Below are 17,266 nucleotides of genomic sequence, written 5' to 3'. Positions count from 1 at the left end.
AGATCTTAGATTCTAATGTCACTTTTTTATTATTGGATTTGACTTTTGTTTTTTTCCTTCCAGGTTCTGGTAATCGGTCTCCCACAAGGACAGAAATATGTTTCATTTAAGGACTTGTGCTACTAAGCTTAGGCCTTTAACGGCCTCTCAGACTATACGATCACTGTCACAGAGTCAGCCTGTGACCTCAAGGACGTTTCAACAAATCAGGTGTCTTAGCACACCTGTGGCCGCAGAGCCTTTTCTCAGTGGGACTAGTTCTAACTATGTAGAGGAAATGTACTATGCATGGCTGGAGAACCCCAAGAGTGTACATAAGGTAAGGAGAGAACAGAGTGGTTTTGCAACTGCTCTCTGCCTATAGCATCAGCATATTCTGGGTGGAAGAAAGGACTCCTGAAGAATGCCTGGATATTGGCTGCTGGAGGAAAAGGTTTTAATGTGCTTTCATCTGGCTTATTTGCCGCATTGAGGAATTCTTAATGGATACAGGCATGGCTGACTGCAGAAGCCCTGGATATCGTTTTATGGATCAGTGCAGTCATGCGTATCTGTCTTCTTAGGATTCATCCCTCTGGTCATCATTTATTAGAAAACTCTTTATAACATATCTCTGCTAATAGTTGTTATATGTGGCTGCTTGTGTCTAATAACTGTGCCTGAGGGAGACCAGCGACAAAGCATCAGGCCTATAAGGGCTCGGGGACACTGCAGAAAAAAAAAAAAAAAAGCTGCTTTTACAGGCAGTTGAGCTTTTATTTCAGCTTGAAGAAGCTTGTGCTTTTTTTGTGCTCTTGTGCATGTTTTTATTAAGCTACTTCCTCAAGCTCCTTTTGAGCTTTTTTGAGCACAAGTATTTTTTTTTTCACAAACCCTCCTAGATAGATAGTATTTTCTTAACCACCGTATGGACAAAACAAAAAGCTGGAACAAACGTTTTTGCACATTTTCAAGCTTTTTTGAGCTCTTTGGGGCACTAGCTCCTTGCAAAAACATAAGTTTGGTGGGGGGGGGGGGGGTTCTGCCTGTGAGAGCAAAAAAGCCATAGTGTGCATGGACACATTGAGGGGGGGGAGTTTCCAGGCAGAAAAAATAAGAGCTCAAAGCCTGTAGGAGCCGTTTCTTTGAGCTGCAGTGTGCATGAGCCCTTATGCTTTTTTTTTGCATGGCTTTAGATATATTTTATTTATATTTATATATTTTATACCAAATAAGTTCCTTGGTTTATAATACTGGAAAAATATCACTTGCAGTGTAATTCTGGGGAAGGAAAAGTAGAGGTGAGACCCGTGGTAGCTATTTTATGTCTTGGAACTATATCATTGGTTGTTGTGAGTAATACCTCCCCATTTTTCTTTCCTCGGACTAAAAGGCTGTCCAATTTTAACTCTGTTTTAGAGTTAACGCACAGGATTCGCTGCATTTTGCGCATTGCATAAGTGTGAACCAGGGCTTAGGGCAAAAGATCTGTGACCATTTTTTAGTGGAATAAGTAAGACTTGTTACCAAGTAAATCTGGCCGGATATTTTTCAAGTTTAATGGCCATCTGATAGTACACTGTGGATATTGAACTTTGTCAGAGTCATATTTAAGTTATTGAATCCTTCGCTGTTTTTTGAGAACATAATCTTTTTAATGCTAAAGGTTGCAGCTCCTGCAGTGTTACATGGATCTACACTGTTGACTTTATCTTCTCATGAATGTCTCCTTGTACTATGGAAATGTAGGAAACTGGTTTACATAAGCTGAAACACAGCAACTTCTACATGGTGAGCCTCTACTTAGGTAGGGGTGATAAAACAGGCTACAGACTTTTTATTGTCTTTGAAAAGCAAAAACCTCTATAAAGTGCCAATATATACATCTATGTAATACAATAGTAAAATGGTTTACTTTCTCTATTGTGGGCTGTGCAGGTTTTATGGTAGTTTGGAGGTGCTGACTTATAACAGCTAGAGGAGGAAAGTGGAGCTGTTGCTATTAGTAGCTAATAAGATGTCTGCAATGGTGCACAAAAACGCCTAAGTGCACAAAAAAGTTAATGTGAAAAACACACAAAACCTAAAGTGATTGTAAACTGTTACATATAACCAGTGAAGTGAAACAACCGGTGATACACAGGGAGGAAGTGAATCCTGCTACATAAGTTGTACCTATTTATCTGCAAGTCTTCTCTTCTCTACATCCATTTAAAGTCCAGAATTTGATAAAGCTTGTCTGCACTGTGAGAAAAAAGGGGGTGGAGAGCTCAAGTTACAGAGTGCAGAGTTCAGTGAGGAGAGCTCTGAGAGCTGATTGGAGGGAATGAACACACCCTCTGCACACAGGAACAGAACTGAGGCTGTCAATCAGCTGGAGCTCCCTCCACTGTCACCATTTTTCTCTTGGTGTCAGGAAAACTTGTCAGGAGTGACTCATGCTGATAGCAATGGAATGAAGCAGCAGACAAAATTACACTTTGTGCTCTTAATTGAGACAAGTACACACTACAGAGGGATATTCTTTGCTCATATATTTCATGTCTGAGGTTTAAAACCACTTTAAGGGTGTGTCTCTTGTCCACCCCACCCGTGGCACAAGGCTCTTGACTGGCAAGGCTCAACTTGGCACTCCTAGCTAAAAGGCCTGGCAGACCCCTCCCATGGTCAGCCAAAGAGAGACCACCCCCCTGGGGGGAAGGAATCTAATGGCTGCACATCCTCCCCCTAGTCTTCAGGGTAGGTCGAGGACCCACACTCTCCATCCTACTGAGAAAATAAACAGACAAAAGTGCAAAGTGACAAAACATGAGAGAAAAAATAAATTCCATACGTCCCCCTGTCAGGACACAACAGCTCAGGAGATCACTGTACTTACTTCGCAAAGTGAGTACAGCAGCTCTGACTGGAGATGACAGTTTTTTCAACCCAGGGAAAAAAAAGAATAGTGTGTACCAGGCTTTACTCTAATTTCACTGCACACTGAGCTTCTTACAATGTACATTAGAAGTTGCAGCAAGTCTGAGCATGCCTCATTTACTGGCTGAATTACATCCCGGCTCATCTAGCCCCAGCCTGATGGTCCCTGGCCTGTCCCTATTTATTAGTTGGATTTTAGTTCTTTGAAACATGGGGGCTCAACATCACATGCGAACATTACCCTAGAGAAGTCTGCCTAGGATCATCCACTCCTCCAAGCTGACATCACTCATCAAGAAATGTTGATATTTGCATAACTTCTCCAGGAGACATCCCACTGCTTCCTTTAAAGCTGAGTGCTCATAAGGCCTCTTGCACTCGGTACTGATGTCTGAGCTTCTGCTTTTTTGGACACTCAATAAAAAAAAAAAAACACTATACGGTGGAAACTCGGATTGCGAGTAACGTGGTTAATGAGTTTTTCGCAATACGAGCTATTATCTTTTTAAAATCCTGACTCGGTTTGCAAGTGTTGTCTCGCAAAACGAGCAGGATTCAAGCCTCTGCTGTGTGCAGTACCACATTTGGCCAGAGGTGCGGCGGCACCGGTGACACTTGGAGTCGCTCGAAAATACTCAATTCCTGAGTGTTTCAGAGTATTTCCGAGTCTCTCCAGCGCCCCCCCCCCCCCCCCCCCACACACACACACCTCTGGCCACATGCGGTATTGCATACAATAGTAGTCAATGTGAAACAAATTATCTTCATTTCCATTGACTTATATGGGGAAACTCTCTTTGATATGAGTGCTTTGGATTACAGGCATTCTCCTGGAACGGATTATGCTCGTAATCCAAGGTTCCACTGTACCGAGCTTTTTCAAGCTGCAGTGTGCAAGAGGTCTACCGAGGCAAGGTGCTGTGATGTTTTCAGGAAGCTGAATACAGCACCCTGCTGACCCCTCCAACCACCTGACTGCTTGTATTGCATAAAGAAGCACAGCGACCCAGTGATTCTGTCACTAGGTCTAAAATAAGCTATAAGAGAAAATACAAGTGCATCTCAAAAAAATCAAAAAGTTAATTTATTTCAGTAATTCAATGCAAAAGTTGAAACTCATATTCTATAGATTCATTACACACAGTGATCTATTTCAAGCATTTCTTTCTTTTAATTTTGATGATTATGGCTTACAGCTAGTGAAAACCGAAAATTCAGTAATTCAGAAAAATAGAATATTACATAAGACCAATAAAAAAAATGACTTTTTATTACAGAAATGTTGGCTTACTGAAAAAGTATGTCCATGTAGAGTATAGTATGCACTCAATAGTTGGTCCTTGGTCCTTTTGCATGAATTACCTCATCAATGTGGCGTGGCATGGAGGCGATCAGCCTGTGGCACTGCTGAGGTGTTATGGAAGCCCAGGTTGCTTTGATAGTGGCCTTGATAGTGGATTTGCACAGAGCAGACCGGATCCTTCTCTTCTTGGGTGCCTCTTCAGCTCTCCTGTTTGGGCCCCCGAGACGAGTCACAGCTCCCTGTGTCCATTCAGACACGGAGCTGTGGCCTGGCCCCGCCCCCTTTCTAATTTAATTGGCTGGCTGACTTTAATTGACAGCAGCCGGAGCCAATCAGGAGGGGAGTCTTGGATGGCCAAGACATTCCTACAACATCGCTGGAGCTAGAGGAACCTCAGGTAAGTATGGGGGGGGGGGGGGGCTGCTGCACACAGAAGGCTTTTTATCTTAATGCATAAAATGCATTAAGATAAAAAAAACCTTCTGCCTTTACAACCCCTTTAAAGGCTTGGGAAACCTTTTACAGGTGTTTTGAGTAAATTATCTGACTAGAGTGTGACACCATGAGTCTACAACAGGGGTCTGAAACTGTCGGCACCCCAGCTGTTGCGAAACTACAAGTCCCATCATGCTTTTGCCTGTGTGAGTCATGCTTGTAACTGTCAGCCTTGCAATGCCCATGGGACTTGTAGTTTTGCAACAGCTGGAGGGCTGCCAGTTTAAGACCCCTGGTCTACAATATTGAACTTTTTCACAATATTCTAATTTTCTGAGATACTGAATTTTGCGTTTTCACTAGCTGTAAGCTATAATCATCAAAATTAAAAAGAACAGCCTTGAAATATATCACTCTGTGTGCAATGAATCTACATAATACATGGGTTTCAATTTTTGAACTGAATTACTGAAATTAACTTTTTGATCATATTCAAATGTTTTGAGATGCACAGGTATAAGGAGAATAAACTTTAAATTAGCAAAAGAACACGATACGCAACTCTCAGTCAGATTAAAGTTTTATCTTTGTTTAAGAACAAGAGCTAAATCTCAGATGGATGGTGGACTAAGCGTGGCCCCGTAGCTGGTGTAGTGGTCGTGCCTTTGGTTCATCTGAGAGCACTGGAAGTCTTCCTGCTGGCTCAGTCTGCATGGAGGGTTAGAAGTCACGCAGTACAGGCCAGTTCTTGCTGGAATAAATAGCACGTCATCCATGGCTGGCACAGATCCAGTCTGAACAGGGGAAGCCACTTCCAAGAGGGGATGGGTCATTGGTTTTAACATGCAGCTGTTAACCATTTGCTTTATTCCATTTTTACTGCTTGGGGAAGCCTTTAAAACTGGGGGAAATGTATTAAAGGGGGGACAGTGACCATAGACTCTTTCCTTCTGTTTGCTTTTATCCTTCAATCTGCACTAGTGGTTGGAATCTGGTTATTGTGTGCAATGCCTATACTTCTTTTTATTGTAGTTTTGTTAAATTAAAATTGCAAATATAGCCATGTAACCTTGCTGACCAAACTGGCACCATGCTGTTTATGAGAAGATATGTAAGGGCTCATTTACGCTAGCAGCTGGTGGGAATAAAACCTTGCAGCATTTATATCTCCTGTGGTGTTCGAAGGGCACTACCGGCCGCAATGGGGCCTTGCTTCAACCACCCACAATGCAGTGAGGTAGTGTGGCATTTAGGGGTTAAAACAGCTGGTAAATGACCCCTAATTACCAAATAAATTTTTCGGTTACTTGCTTTATTTGTATATATTTGTCATGTCCTTTCCCTGCCCTTCCACCCGATTTAACACTGCAAATTGGCGGACAGTCACAGGATGTTTTCAGCGGACAGTGTTTTATTTTCTTCATTAGCCTAAATGATGTTGATAGTAATAACTATACTGTTATAAGTGGACATATTTTGTCTTGAGTTGAGCTTTGTTTCAAGTAGTACAGTAACCCAAAATAACCACGCACAATTAATCTTTTGCTGATCCTACACTGGTAAGCTGGACCCCAATTTGCTGCAGTTTGTGCATAGACGTTGCTTTTTGCATTGAATACATTCAGTTCTAAGGCTGGGTTCACGCTGTGTACAGCGTGGCTCACAGCAGGGGGTCCGGTGCTTCCCTGTTCTCCATTTCAGGAATGAATGAGGACCTGAACTGAAGCCAAAGGCGCACAGGACCCTCCTGCAGTGCGCTCTGCAGCCGACTCGGGCATATTTGTTTTGATTCTATGAGGAATCTTGTACCATCATTGTGGCCATATATCCAATCCTAATCCTGAGGAACCAGAGGTATTGTGAGGATCAGATGTAATGGCTTTATTGTAATAACAACCGATGCGGCTCAGCAGCCGGTTCGGCTGTTATTACAAGCAGCGGTAGGGGGCGTCCCCTCCCGCCGCCTTCCATCGCTCGCCCAGGCTCTCCAGCTCTCCGGGAGGACCGAGCAACCAGCCGGCACATCTGCCGGCTGGCCAAACACCCAAACAAAGCCAATGCTTTGTTCGGGACTCAGATCTAGTAACCCAGGAAGTGATGTCATGACATTGCTTCCCAGATTACTGGCATCTTAAAGGATCCAGTTTAAAAAAATATATAAAGTATTCAAAAACACCGATCTTGAAGTTTTGAATACTTTCAAGTGCAGAGGGACCCCCGATCCCTCCATGTCGCTGCCTATTACTGTCACAAGGGATGTTTACATTCCTTGTGACCGCAATAACAGTGACTAAAAAAAAAAAGCGTAAACATTTTTTTTTTTTTATGTACAGAATATCGGCACATAATATCAGTCTGAGAGGTGACCGAAATATCGGTATTGTATCGGCACCAAAAAAACTATATTGGTCGATCCCTAATTTCCACCTTCCAGGGACACTGGTCATGTACGGTATGTGCATTGGTCCAAGCTGCACCAATGTATCTACATAAAAAATATACCATACTGGGAATTCATCTTCTAAGGCCCCAAAATTAGACATGCACCATTTTGTTTTTACAGCGCTGCGTTGTGCTACAATGCATCGTCTGTTGTCCACTACAGTACTGTACAATACTTTGGATGTTCTTCAAAATGCACACGGTGCATGCATTGCAGTCGTGTACCATAAAATGTGCGTTTGACTCCATTTTGAGTGGCAGATTGGAGTAGGTGTCATCCTCTTCTGGGTTTCATTGGTGTCAAGGACATCCTTCTGGAGAGATTTATGCGGAAGAGGCCATCTGCGAATTCCATTTTTAAGAAAGCCATGCTGCTCTGTGTTTTTTTTTTTTTTTTTTTTTTTTTTTTTTTTATAAAAACAACTACAGTAATCTGAATAAAGAGTTTCTGTCTGTGTTGTAGGTGGCAGCTATGGAATGGAAGCGCAGCTTAATCATAAAGGAATAATTTGCACAACGCCGCCCCTCACATTTTACCCTAAAATGAAGAAACTGATCTCAATAGTAATGAGAGTTCCATAATGTACAGATATAAAAATAATGGAGTTTATACTCTGTAACTGGTTACATTTCAAGGGAAGTTTTAGATAGCAGACAGTGTAGGTCCGTGCCTGAAGGTCACGACACAAACTAGTTCTATGCGCTGTTCCTGCGTTCATTGCCCACAGATCTTGTGTTATCTGTGACGTTTTAGCATGAACAGGTTCCAGAACAGAGATAGGAGTCTGGAGTGACAGTCACGTGTGTTTGACATGAGTGTGCATATGTGTGTCTGGAGAATGGAGATTGATCGTCACACTATGGCACATGCAACCGAGCAATAGGTTTTTGTTCTGTTCATAAATATATGTTACCTGAACGAATGCATTCCTGGGAAATGGATGTCCTTTAAATTCAAAAGTTCATTTATTATTTTTTGGAAGGATAATCGTGCACAATGCACAATATAGGTTTTTATACCAGTAACTGGTGTTTGTTTTCATTGTCCAGCAATGGTCATGGATATTATATTGTACCCGGGTGGCGGGTTCATGGAAAAATCTGGGGGGGGGCGCAGGAAATCACATGTAGCTGCATGTCAACTGAATGAAAGGACACAGTGTCCCCAGTGTCTTAATATCACTCGGCAACACCAAGCAGAGCCACAATAGAAGCGGAAGTGCTTATGTAACCCTTTCTAGGTGTAGCATTAGCTGGAAAATACAACTGTAGTTCTGCTTGGTATTGCTGTTTATTCCTGGGAGTTAGTTGGTTAAGATGTGTAATCGCTCATAACTGTAATTACAGTCCTAGTGCGTCTGAATCCGTCACTCCTTAGATCCACCCCAAAACGCTTTCTCGTGACTTACCAGGATTCTTAAAATAGTCTAGACTCATGGTATTGGTAGAAGAGAATTTGCTCTTTAGTCGACCTCTGGTCTTTAATGTGACTTTGTAATCAGGGTGTTTAGTATTTATAGACTGGTCTGTCAGCAGATTCATGAAATTGCAAGTGTATTGTAGACATTGGGGGCCCAAACATGTATGTTGCTTACTCATCTCACTTGGGGCATATAAACCTTGTGCAGTTTGTGATTAGGGATGGGTGAACGGTTCGGCCCGAGCATAAGTTTGGGCCAAACTTTGGGTGTTCTGGGCAAACTCAAAAGCCGCTGGAACACCGTTAAAGTCTATGGGACACTAAAATGAAAAATAAAAAGTGCTAATTTTAAAGACTTAAAGCAGGTTATTGTCATAAAAAGTGTTTGGGGACCCGGGTCCTGCCCCAGGAGCCATGAATCGATGCAAACATTTTTTTAAATTCGGGAGCAGTGAATTTTTTAATGCTTAAAGTGAAACAATAAAAATGAAATATTCCTTTAAATATTGGGGGGGGTCTATAGTATGCCTGTAAAGTGGCGCAGTTTTCCCGTGTTTAGAACAGTACCACAGCAAAATTACATTTCTAAAGGAAAAAAGTAATTTAAAACTGATCGCGGCTGTAATGAATTATCGGGTCTGGGCAATATAGATAAAACTCATTGAAAAAAACGGCATGCCCCCCCCAGTCCATTATCACCCAGGCACGATATTTAAAGGAATATTTCATTTTTATTGTTTCACTTTCAGAATTATTAAAATCAGTGCTCCCGAAAAAACAGACGTTTTTAAAACTTTTTTTTGCATTGATACATGTCCCCTGGGGCAGGACCCGGGTCCCCAAACACTTTTTATGATAATAACTTGCATATAAGCCTTTAAAATGAGCACTTTTGCTTTTTCATGTTCGTGTCCCATAGACTTTAACAGTGTTCATGTGTCCTTCTGATTTTTTTGCCTGTTCGGATGTTCTGGTGTGAACCAAACTGGGGGGTGTTCGACTCATCCTTATTCGTGATGACCCTTTTCACCCTGCAATTGCGTTGAATTCCTACAGTTATATTGTTTGCGATAGCTGTGTAGTGCACACTCATTGAATCATCAATACAGACTGCACCACAGACACATTCTGGCCTTTGTAGGCTGCAGCAAGGATAATGTCATTATCTCCGTTAGCTTTATTTTTGAACAATTTTGACAGGTAAGTAGATATTAAAAGCACAATTGAAACCGAATAAATAATCAATTCCTCCCAGCGCATGTATCAGTATCTCCAAAGCTGCTACTATAACAAATAAAGATACTACACACGTTTGAACTTCCTAAAAGCAAATACAAACGTTAGCAGCGCTAATTGGTCAACATTCAGATCTATCTATCTATCTATCTATCTATCTATCTATCTATCTATCTATCTATCTATCTATCTATCTATCTATCTATCTATCTATCTATCTTGACATTCCGTGAATATAAAAGCTGTGAGCCTGTTCCCAATCTGGGTTGAATGGCAAGAGATTCTTGCAATAATGACAGTTCCTGTCACCACACCTTGTGACAGAATCCCCAATTGGTAACTACTCACCAGATTGTAGCGAAAGCAGAGCCTTCTAGGGTAATCTCTCTTTATCTTGCGGACTGTTGAATGTCAAACTCTTCATCTATATCAACTTGCCACCATGAAAGAGACACTTGCATAGCGTGATATTGTTATGATAATTTAAATCCATAAAAAAACACCCCTTAATACATTGTTAAAGATAAAGACATACAAAAGTGTGTAATACCCTCTAATAAGATCAGACTGTGATCTGAATGTTGACCAATTAGCGCTGCTGAATTATTTGGTGCTACTGATGGTAAAAGTATGATAATGTACCGTCGTCCTATAAATTTAGAAAAAACAAACGGCAGAGGGTCTAAGGCAACTGGGCTCTCATGGTACGGTAAGGACCTACATACACATTTGTATAAAAATATATAAATTTATTGAAACACAGACATGATTAAAAAGGTCCTAAGAAGAGGGAGTATACAATACATATAAATTCTCTGAAGAAGAACTGAGCAATTGGACATGCATCCATCCAGGGAAAGGAATCGAAATGTCGTCCTAGCTTAGTTCAAACTCGACATGTTTCATGGTATGACCGCTTCTTCAGGAGTATATTTCCAGAGACATTATATGTAGTTATCTCTTTAAAGGACAAACCTATAAATAAATCAAGCTTATAAACAAATCAAAAATACATGCAGTAAGGATTGGAACATATATGGATACTCCTCAAATCTGCCATAGAGGTGAGCACGTTCAAAAATTCTAACAATACAAAGAATAATATGTCATATACATGGTTCCAACCCATGACTACATCCCCATGAAGAATGAACATAGAAGCTTACCATGGCTGGACCGACCAAATCAGGGGACATCTATAGGCCCCTAAGGGCAAATTCCCAGGCAAGTGTGGGAGCCAGGACAAAGTACAAGAAATAAACAGACAAACTGTCAAAAAATAAAATATATATATATAGGTGACACGGCAAGAACTTGCTGATGAAATATGTCTCTGATTTAATAGAGACTATGCCGAATAGGCTTTGTTAAAAATGTATATAAAAGTATATGTATAGTACCTCGACATTAATGTGCACCTGAATTAGATGCCCATAAAGTATGTGGCAGTGGGGTTGGGGAAGGCGGACCTCTCACAGGTGGAACAGAGAGCCTCACACAAAACGTATGTGTGACGCCCCCCAAAAAAAAATATATTCATACAACTATGCATTAACCTTTTAAAGACACTGCCTAAGTAGTGTCCAAGGATTCATTCAGGAAGCAGGGCTGATATAAAATTGCTTATTCTGATTGAATAGGTGCAACGCATGGAATGTTTCACAATTGCAGAAAGGGAAACAGTCAGATAGATAGATATATAGGGGGCAATGAAGCACAAAAATAGAGAGATGGACACAAAAGAGCCAAATGGCCAGTGTAAAAAGCTGCAGATAGTCAGGTGCACAAAATATGCCTACCTCCAGAAGAGCTCCAAGAGGGAGCAAACCGCCGCTGTCCCTGCTGATATGCAGCCCCATAATGGGAAGACAATCCCATTAAATAGACATCCTGGCGCCTATCCGAATGACGCCACAGCTCAGCGCCGAGGCACCGGTCAGTCACGTCAACGGATACGATCCCAAGCGCATGCACAGTACCGCAAAACGGCAAATAGACCCAGGAAGAGAAAATCTCTCCTGGGACTGCTGTTCGTCTGTCCTAGAGGCAGCCAACATCCAAAAACACCACCTGGTGGATGGACAGAGCACGCCAAGGGAGAGAAGGATCACACACTTGCCCAGGAAAAATTCAAAGGCCCCCCCCACAGGAAATGGACAGTAATGCAACAGCCGGCCAGCTCCCAACATGGAGATGCATTGCAGGGGGGACCACAATAAACCAAAAAAAAATGAATACATCAACACTTAGGATAGTGATACAGTGGGGAAAAATATTTAGTCAGCCACCAATTGTGCAAGTTCTCCCAATAAAAAAGATGAGAGAGGCCTGTAATTGTCATCATAGGTATACCTCAACTATGAGAGACAAAATGTGGAAACAAATCCAGACAATCACATTGTCTGATTTTTGAAAGAATTTGTTTGCAAATTATGGTGGGAAATAAGTATTTGGTCACCTACAAGCAAGATTTCTGGCTCTCACAGACCTGTATCTTCTTCTTTAAGAGGCTCCTCTGTCCTCCACTCATTACCTCTATTAATGGCACCTGTTTGAACTTGTTATCAGTATAAAAGGCACCTGTCCACAACCTCAAACAGTCACACTCCAAACTCCACTATGGTGAAGACCAAAGAGCTGTTGAAGGACACCAGAAACAAAATTGTAGACCTGCACCAAGCTGGGAAGATTGAATCTGCAATAGGCAAGCAGCTTGGTGTGAAGAAATCAACTGTGGGAGCAATAATTAGAAAATGGAAGACATACAAGACCACTGATAATCTCCCTCGATCTGGGGCTCCATGCAAGATCTCACCCCGTGGGGTCAAAATGATCACAAGAACAGTGAGCAAAAATCCCAGAACCACACGGGGGGACCTAATGAATGACCTGCAGAGAGCTGTGACCAATGTAACAAAGGCTACCATCAGTAACACACTACGTCGCCAGGGACTCAGATCCTACAGTGCCAGACGTGTCCCCCTGCTTGAGCCAGTACATGTCCGGGCCCGTCTGAGGTTTGCTAGAGAGCATTTGGATGATCCAGAAGAGGATTGGGAGAATGTCATATGGTCAGATGAAACCAAAGTAGAACTGTTTGGTAGAAACACAACTCGTCATGTTTGGAGAGCGAATGCTGAGTTGCAACCAAAGAACACCATATCTACTGTGAAGCATGGGGGTGGCAACATCATGCTTTAGGGCTGTTTTTCTGCAAAGGGAACAGGACGACTGATCCTTGTACATGAAAGAATGAATGGGGCCATGTATCGTGTAATTTTGAGTGCAAACCTCCTCCCGTCAGGAAGCCAGTCTCCAGATCTCAACCCCATAGAAAACCTTTGGAGGGAGTTGAAAGTCCGTGTTGCCCAGCGACAGCCCCAAAACATCACTGCTCCAGAGGAGATCTGCATGGAGGAACGGGCCAACATGCCAGCAACATTGTGTGACAACCTTGTGAAGACTTACAGAAAACGTTTGACCTCTGTCATTGCCAACAAAGGATATATAACAAAGTATTGAGATAAACTTTTGATATTGACCAAATACTTATTTTCCACCATAATTTGCAAATACGTTGGATTATCTGGATTTGTTTCCACATTTTGCCTCTCATAGTTGAGGTATACCTATGATGACAATTACAGGGCTCTTTCATCTTTTTAAGTGGGAGAACTTCCACAGTTGGTGGCTGACTAAATACTTTTTTGCCCCACTGATTCTAGGAAGTTCAAATATATGTGTGAGGTAAGTAGATATGATCATAATATAAATTTACTGTTTAGTAATGTGTCTTCCCTGTGTGAGTGAAGTCTGACACCACCATGGTGTACTATCACTGCAGGGATCACTATTCACTCAAGGAGCTGTACATTTTCCATACAGGCCTGTTATTTACTTGTGGTGAACACACCCAGGCAGAACAAGCAGCTTTCTTGAGTGCTTACTGCAGTCAAAAAGATCAGCTTGCTCTCCATGGTTATCAGAGTATCACTATTCTAATTACAGTTTGCTTTGGAGCGTCCGAGTTCTTGTGACCAGCACAAAGTCAAGAAAGACATTTTGAGGATGTGACATGTTGGAAAACTTTCAGCCTTCTTACATCTGCCAGAGGGCATTTGCACAGTGCCTGTATGCCCACCACCCTTTCAATCCACATAGTGTTATTAAGTCAGTTATGGCTTTTTGTGTCAGATTGCCACACACCAGCAGAAAGTTAAGAGACTTGCATTGGAATTACTAGTTCTGTAACCCCAATAGGCAAGAATGAATGGTCCAAGGTGACATAGAGATTGCAGAATTAAAAGATTTTCAGTGGGGGAGATAAATCACCATACTATGCATTATTTTAAAAGAAAAGTGATTCTATATATGTAACAATTAGGTACTTGGAAGAGATATATAGGTTTTCCTTTTTTTTTTTTTTTTTTTCTCCAAGATTCATACTTAGGTGGATGCTGCATCTGTCCCCTGGCGCCTCTAAGACTGAGAACCGAGCGATCGAACACCACCGATCGCTCGGTTCTCACAGGTCCATGAGCAGAGAGCTGGTGACTGTCAGTCTGCTGAAAACGGGTCACAGGAACGCACACCTGTGATCCACAGGAGAAGTACAACCAAACGAGCTTTGGCTATACTTCTCCTTTAAATCTGTATTTGGAGTTGACCTTTAAAGGACCCATCAATAACAAGGGCACATTTCTGATTGCAGAAGCGCTCATTTGCTGAGCAGGCAGACTCCAATGGATCCCACCCCATGTAAAAGGGGCATTAAACAGCCTCAGCCTGTGTAGAAAAACCTGTCCCCCACCAGCAGCTGCAAAGTTAGAGCCCCTCCTCTCTTTGGGGAATTAGTGGCCTCCCTGTAAAGGTTCAACCCGCAAACCTTTGGCTACTTACACACTGAGGGGGGTGGGCGCTGGTGGTAAAGCGGTGCTATATTTAGCGTTGCTTTACCGTCGTTTTAACGGTGCTATTCGGCCGCTAGCGGGGCTGTTTTAACCCCCGCTAAAGGCCGAAAAAGGGTTAAAAACAGTTTGCAGCGCTGCCCAATTGTTTTCAATGGAAAAGGGTGCTTTAGGAGCTGTGAATACACCTGCGGCTTGCAGGACTTTTTTGACTGTCCTGCAAGCGCACCGCTCCAGTGTGAAAGCCCTCGGGGCTTTCACATTGGAGTGAATTAAGCGGCTCTTTCAGGGTACTTTGCAGGCGCTATTTTTTAGCACTTTAGCGCCTGTAAAGCTCCTCAGTGTGAAAGCAGTCTTTGAGTCAGACAATTGGCAGAGCAATCAGCAGGGTTCATGTTCTGATTGGATATCTCTGGCTTTGACACAGCAGAGGGCATGTCTGATCTCTGCAAAAACTACTGCTTTCCCACAGGGAGCAAGGGGTCCACTCTTGGGCATGCTGGCAGGGGACAAGCTTTTCTTCTAAGGTGGTGACAGCTTTGCCAGAAAACAAACTGTAAGATTTGTAACATTTTTTTTTATGCTCCTGAGATGTATTTATTTAGTTGATCTAAAAGCTCAATTGGACCTTACAGTTATTAAACCCAGAGTGCCAACTTCATATGGATTATCCCCATTTCCCACATTGAAATTAAATCTCTTTATTGCACATAAAAATAAGTACCACAGATCCCTTTTAGAAGAGTCCATATCCACAGTCACGTGACATCTTTTACTTGCTACAGGTTGCACTGAGATCTGGAGGAGGAACAAGGAACAATCCTCTGAAGCTAGTAAATGTGACACACAACTGCTGCAAATCACAATTTATAAAACACCCCTTAAGCTTGGGAAATAAGTGTCATGTGGGGCAGCTTGAAGGGAAAATATAGCTGGCCATGCACGGGTCCAAATATGGTCAGTTCAGCAGGGACCGGCCGAATTTCAATCCATGTATGGGCACTTTGGTTCTACAGAAGTCGTTCTGCGGATTGACTTCTGTACAACTCCTTGCTCGATCAGCATCAGAGGCTCTAGCTGGCAGTGCTGATCAGTGTATTCTGACAGTAGGGAAGTCTCCCTGCTGTCGCAATACAAAAGCTCATCAGGGAAGATTCCCTCATCCACATCGAGTATGTGGATGGGGTAATCGAGGCATTTTCTTTTTTGTTTAACCCGTTGGTTGAATGGAGTAAAAAATGATTCATCTGTGGGCTGCTTAAGCCTCTATGAATCATCCCTGCTAGATCTCTCCCCCCCCCCCATAAATGATGTGATCACATGGGGAGGGAGGGGGGGGCTGACAGGTTGGACATTTCCTAAAACTGCCCATACATGGATCAAAGTTTAGCAGAGACTGGCTAAATTTCACTCCATGTATTGGCAGGCTAGTGATACCTGAGTTGAATCATCGATAGATTTTGGTAGAGCCAGCCTATCAGATTTTTCTACATGCGATTGCTGTCAGCGGCTGTAGCCACTAGCAGTAATCTTGTATTCTGCAAGCCGGGAAGGCCCCCAATGTCCCCCTGCTGGCAGAATGCAATAGCGTCACAGGAGGCATTCTCAGATCAACACTGTGTTGATGGGGGAATCGGGTGATTTTCTTTCCTTTGTGGGAAATAATTAGATTCATCTATGGCCCTAAAAACTGATGCAAAGAGTTACCTGAAGAGTTACCTGAACGGCTCCTCCACGCACTCTGCGGGTGGCAATACCACATCTGAATTGGGTGCTATTTTGTTGCAACCAGCAATTAGGATGTAAAGGGAAATGTCAGGATCAACCAAATATTTACTAATGTAGGGAATTTGCATGATTGAAAGCGTCTGCTAAAAGGTACGATACCCACTTTTAAAGAAAAATATACTTAGAAAATATTTGAGCTTAAAGTGTCACTAAAATCACATCATAAAAAACTATGAATGAATGAATTAAAAAAAAAAATCCTGGTTGATCCTGCTGCTCTCTATCTCGACCTTCTGCTGGGGATTTTGCAGCTGTGTTGGCAATTCTGTACATGCTCAGTTTTCAGTGATTTTTTTTCCATGCTGAGCATTTCCGCCCTATCGCATCTGAACAACCCATGTGACTATAAAGTCACACATGTGGGCATATATTAGAGCTGCACGATTCTGGCCAAAATGAGAATCACAATTTTTTTGCTTAGAATAAAAAGATCACGATTCTCGCGAGTAAAACTTTACTGTTTTTTTTTTTTAATTCATTAAAGTAATTTTTTCCAAACAAATTGCATTTGAAAGTCCGCTGCGCAAATACAGTGTGACATAAAATATTGCAACAACCACTATTTTATTCTCTATGGTGTCTACTAAAAATATATATAATGTTTGGGGGTTCTAAGTAATTTTCTGGCAAAAAAAAAAATGATTTTAACTTGAAACCAACAAATGTCAGAAAAAGGTTTAGTGTTTAAATGGTTAAACTTTTTTCACTTATAGGAGAAGTCTATTCCATTGACAAATTGTTACAATGTTTAAAGTTCAACTGATAAAGAATGTTTTGATTCTTGGCAGACTACCCAGTTTTTCTCTTCTTTCTTTTGAGGGCTGTGACTTCAGAAGA

General features: G+C 42.0%; 1 protein-coding gene across 4 annotated transcripts in view; it reads left to right on the top strand.

Moving 5' to 3' along the window:
* Positions 1–17,266, top strand: part of OGDH (oxoglutarate dehydrogenase) — a 102,538-nt gene that overhangs the window by 22,728 nt on the left and 62,544 nt on the right. For all 4 annotated transcript variants that reach the window (XM_073622179.1, XM_073622177.1, XM_073622181.1 and 1 more), the window contains exon 2: positions 64–319. In XM_073622179.1, coding sequence (XP_073478280.1) covers positions 98–319 — 222 coding nt within the window. In that variant the 5' untranslated portion in view covers positions 64–97. The remainder of the gene's footprint in view (positions 1–63; positions 320–17,266) is intronic.

Source organism: Aquarana catesbeiana, linkage group LG03 (genome assembly GCF_042186555.1).
Source record: "Aquarana catesbeiana isolate 2022-GZ linkage group LG03, ASM4218655v1, whole genome shotgun sequence".
Taxonomy (NCBI): Eukaryota; Metazoa; Chordata; class Amphibia; order Anura; family Ranidae; genus Aquarana; species Aquarana catesbeiana.
Note: the sequence above shows the minus strand (reverse complement) of the source record. Positions and strands in the feature narration are given on the sequence as shown.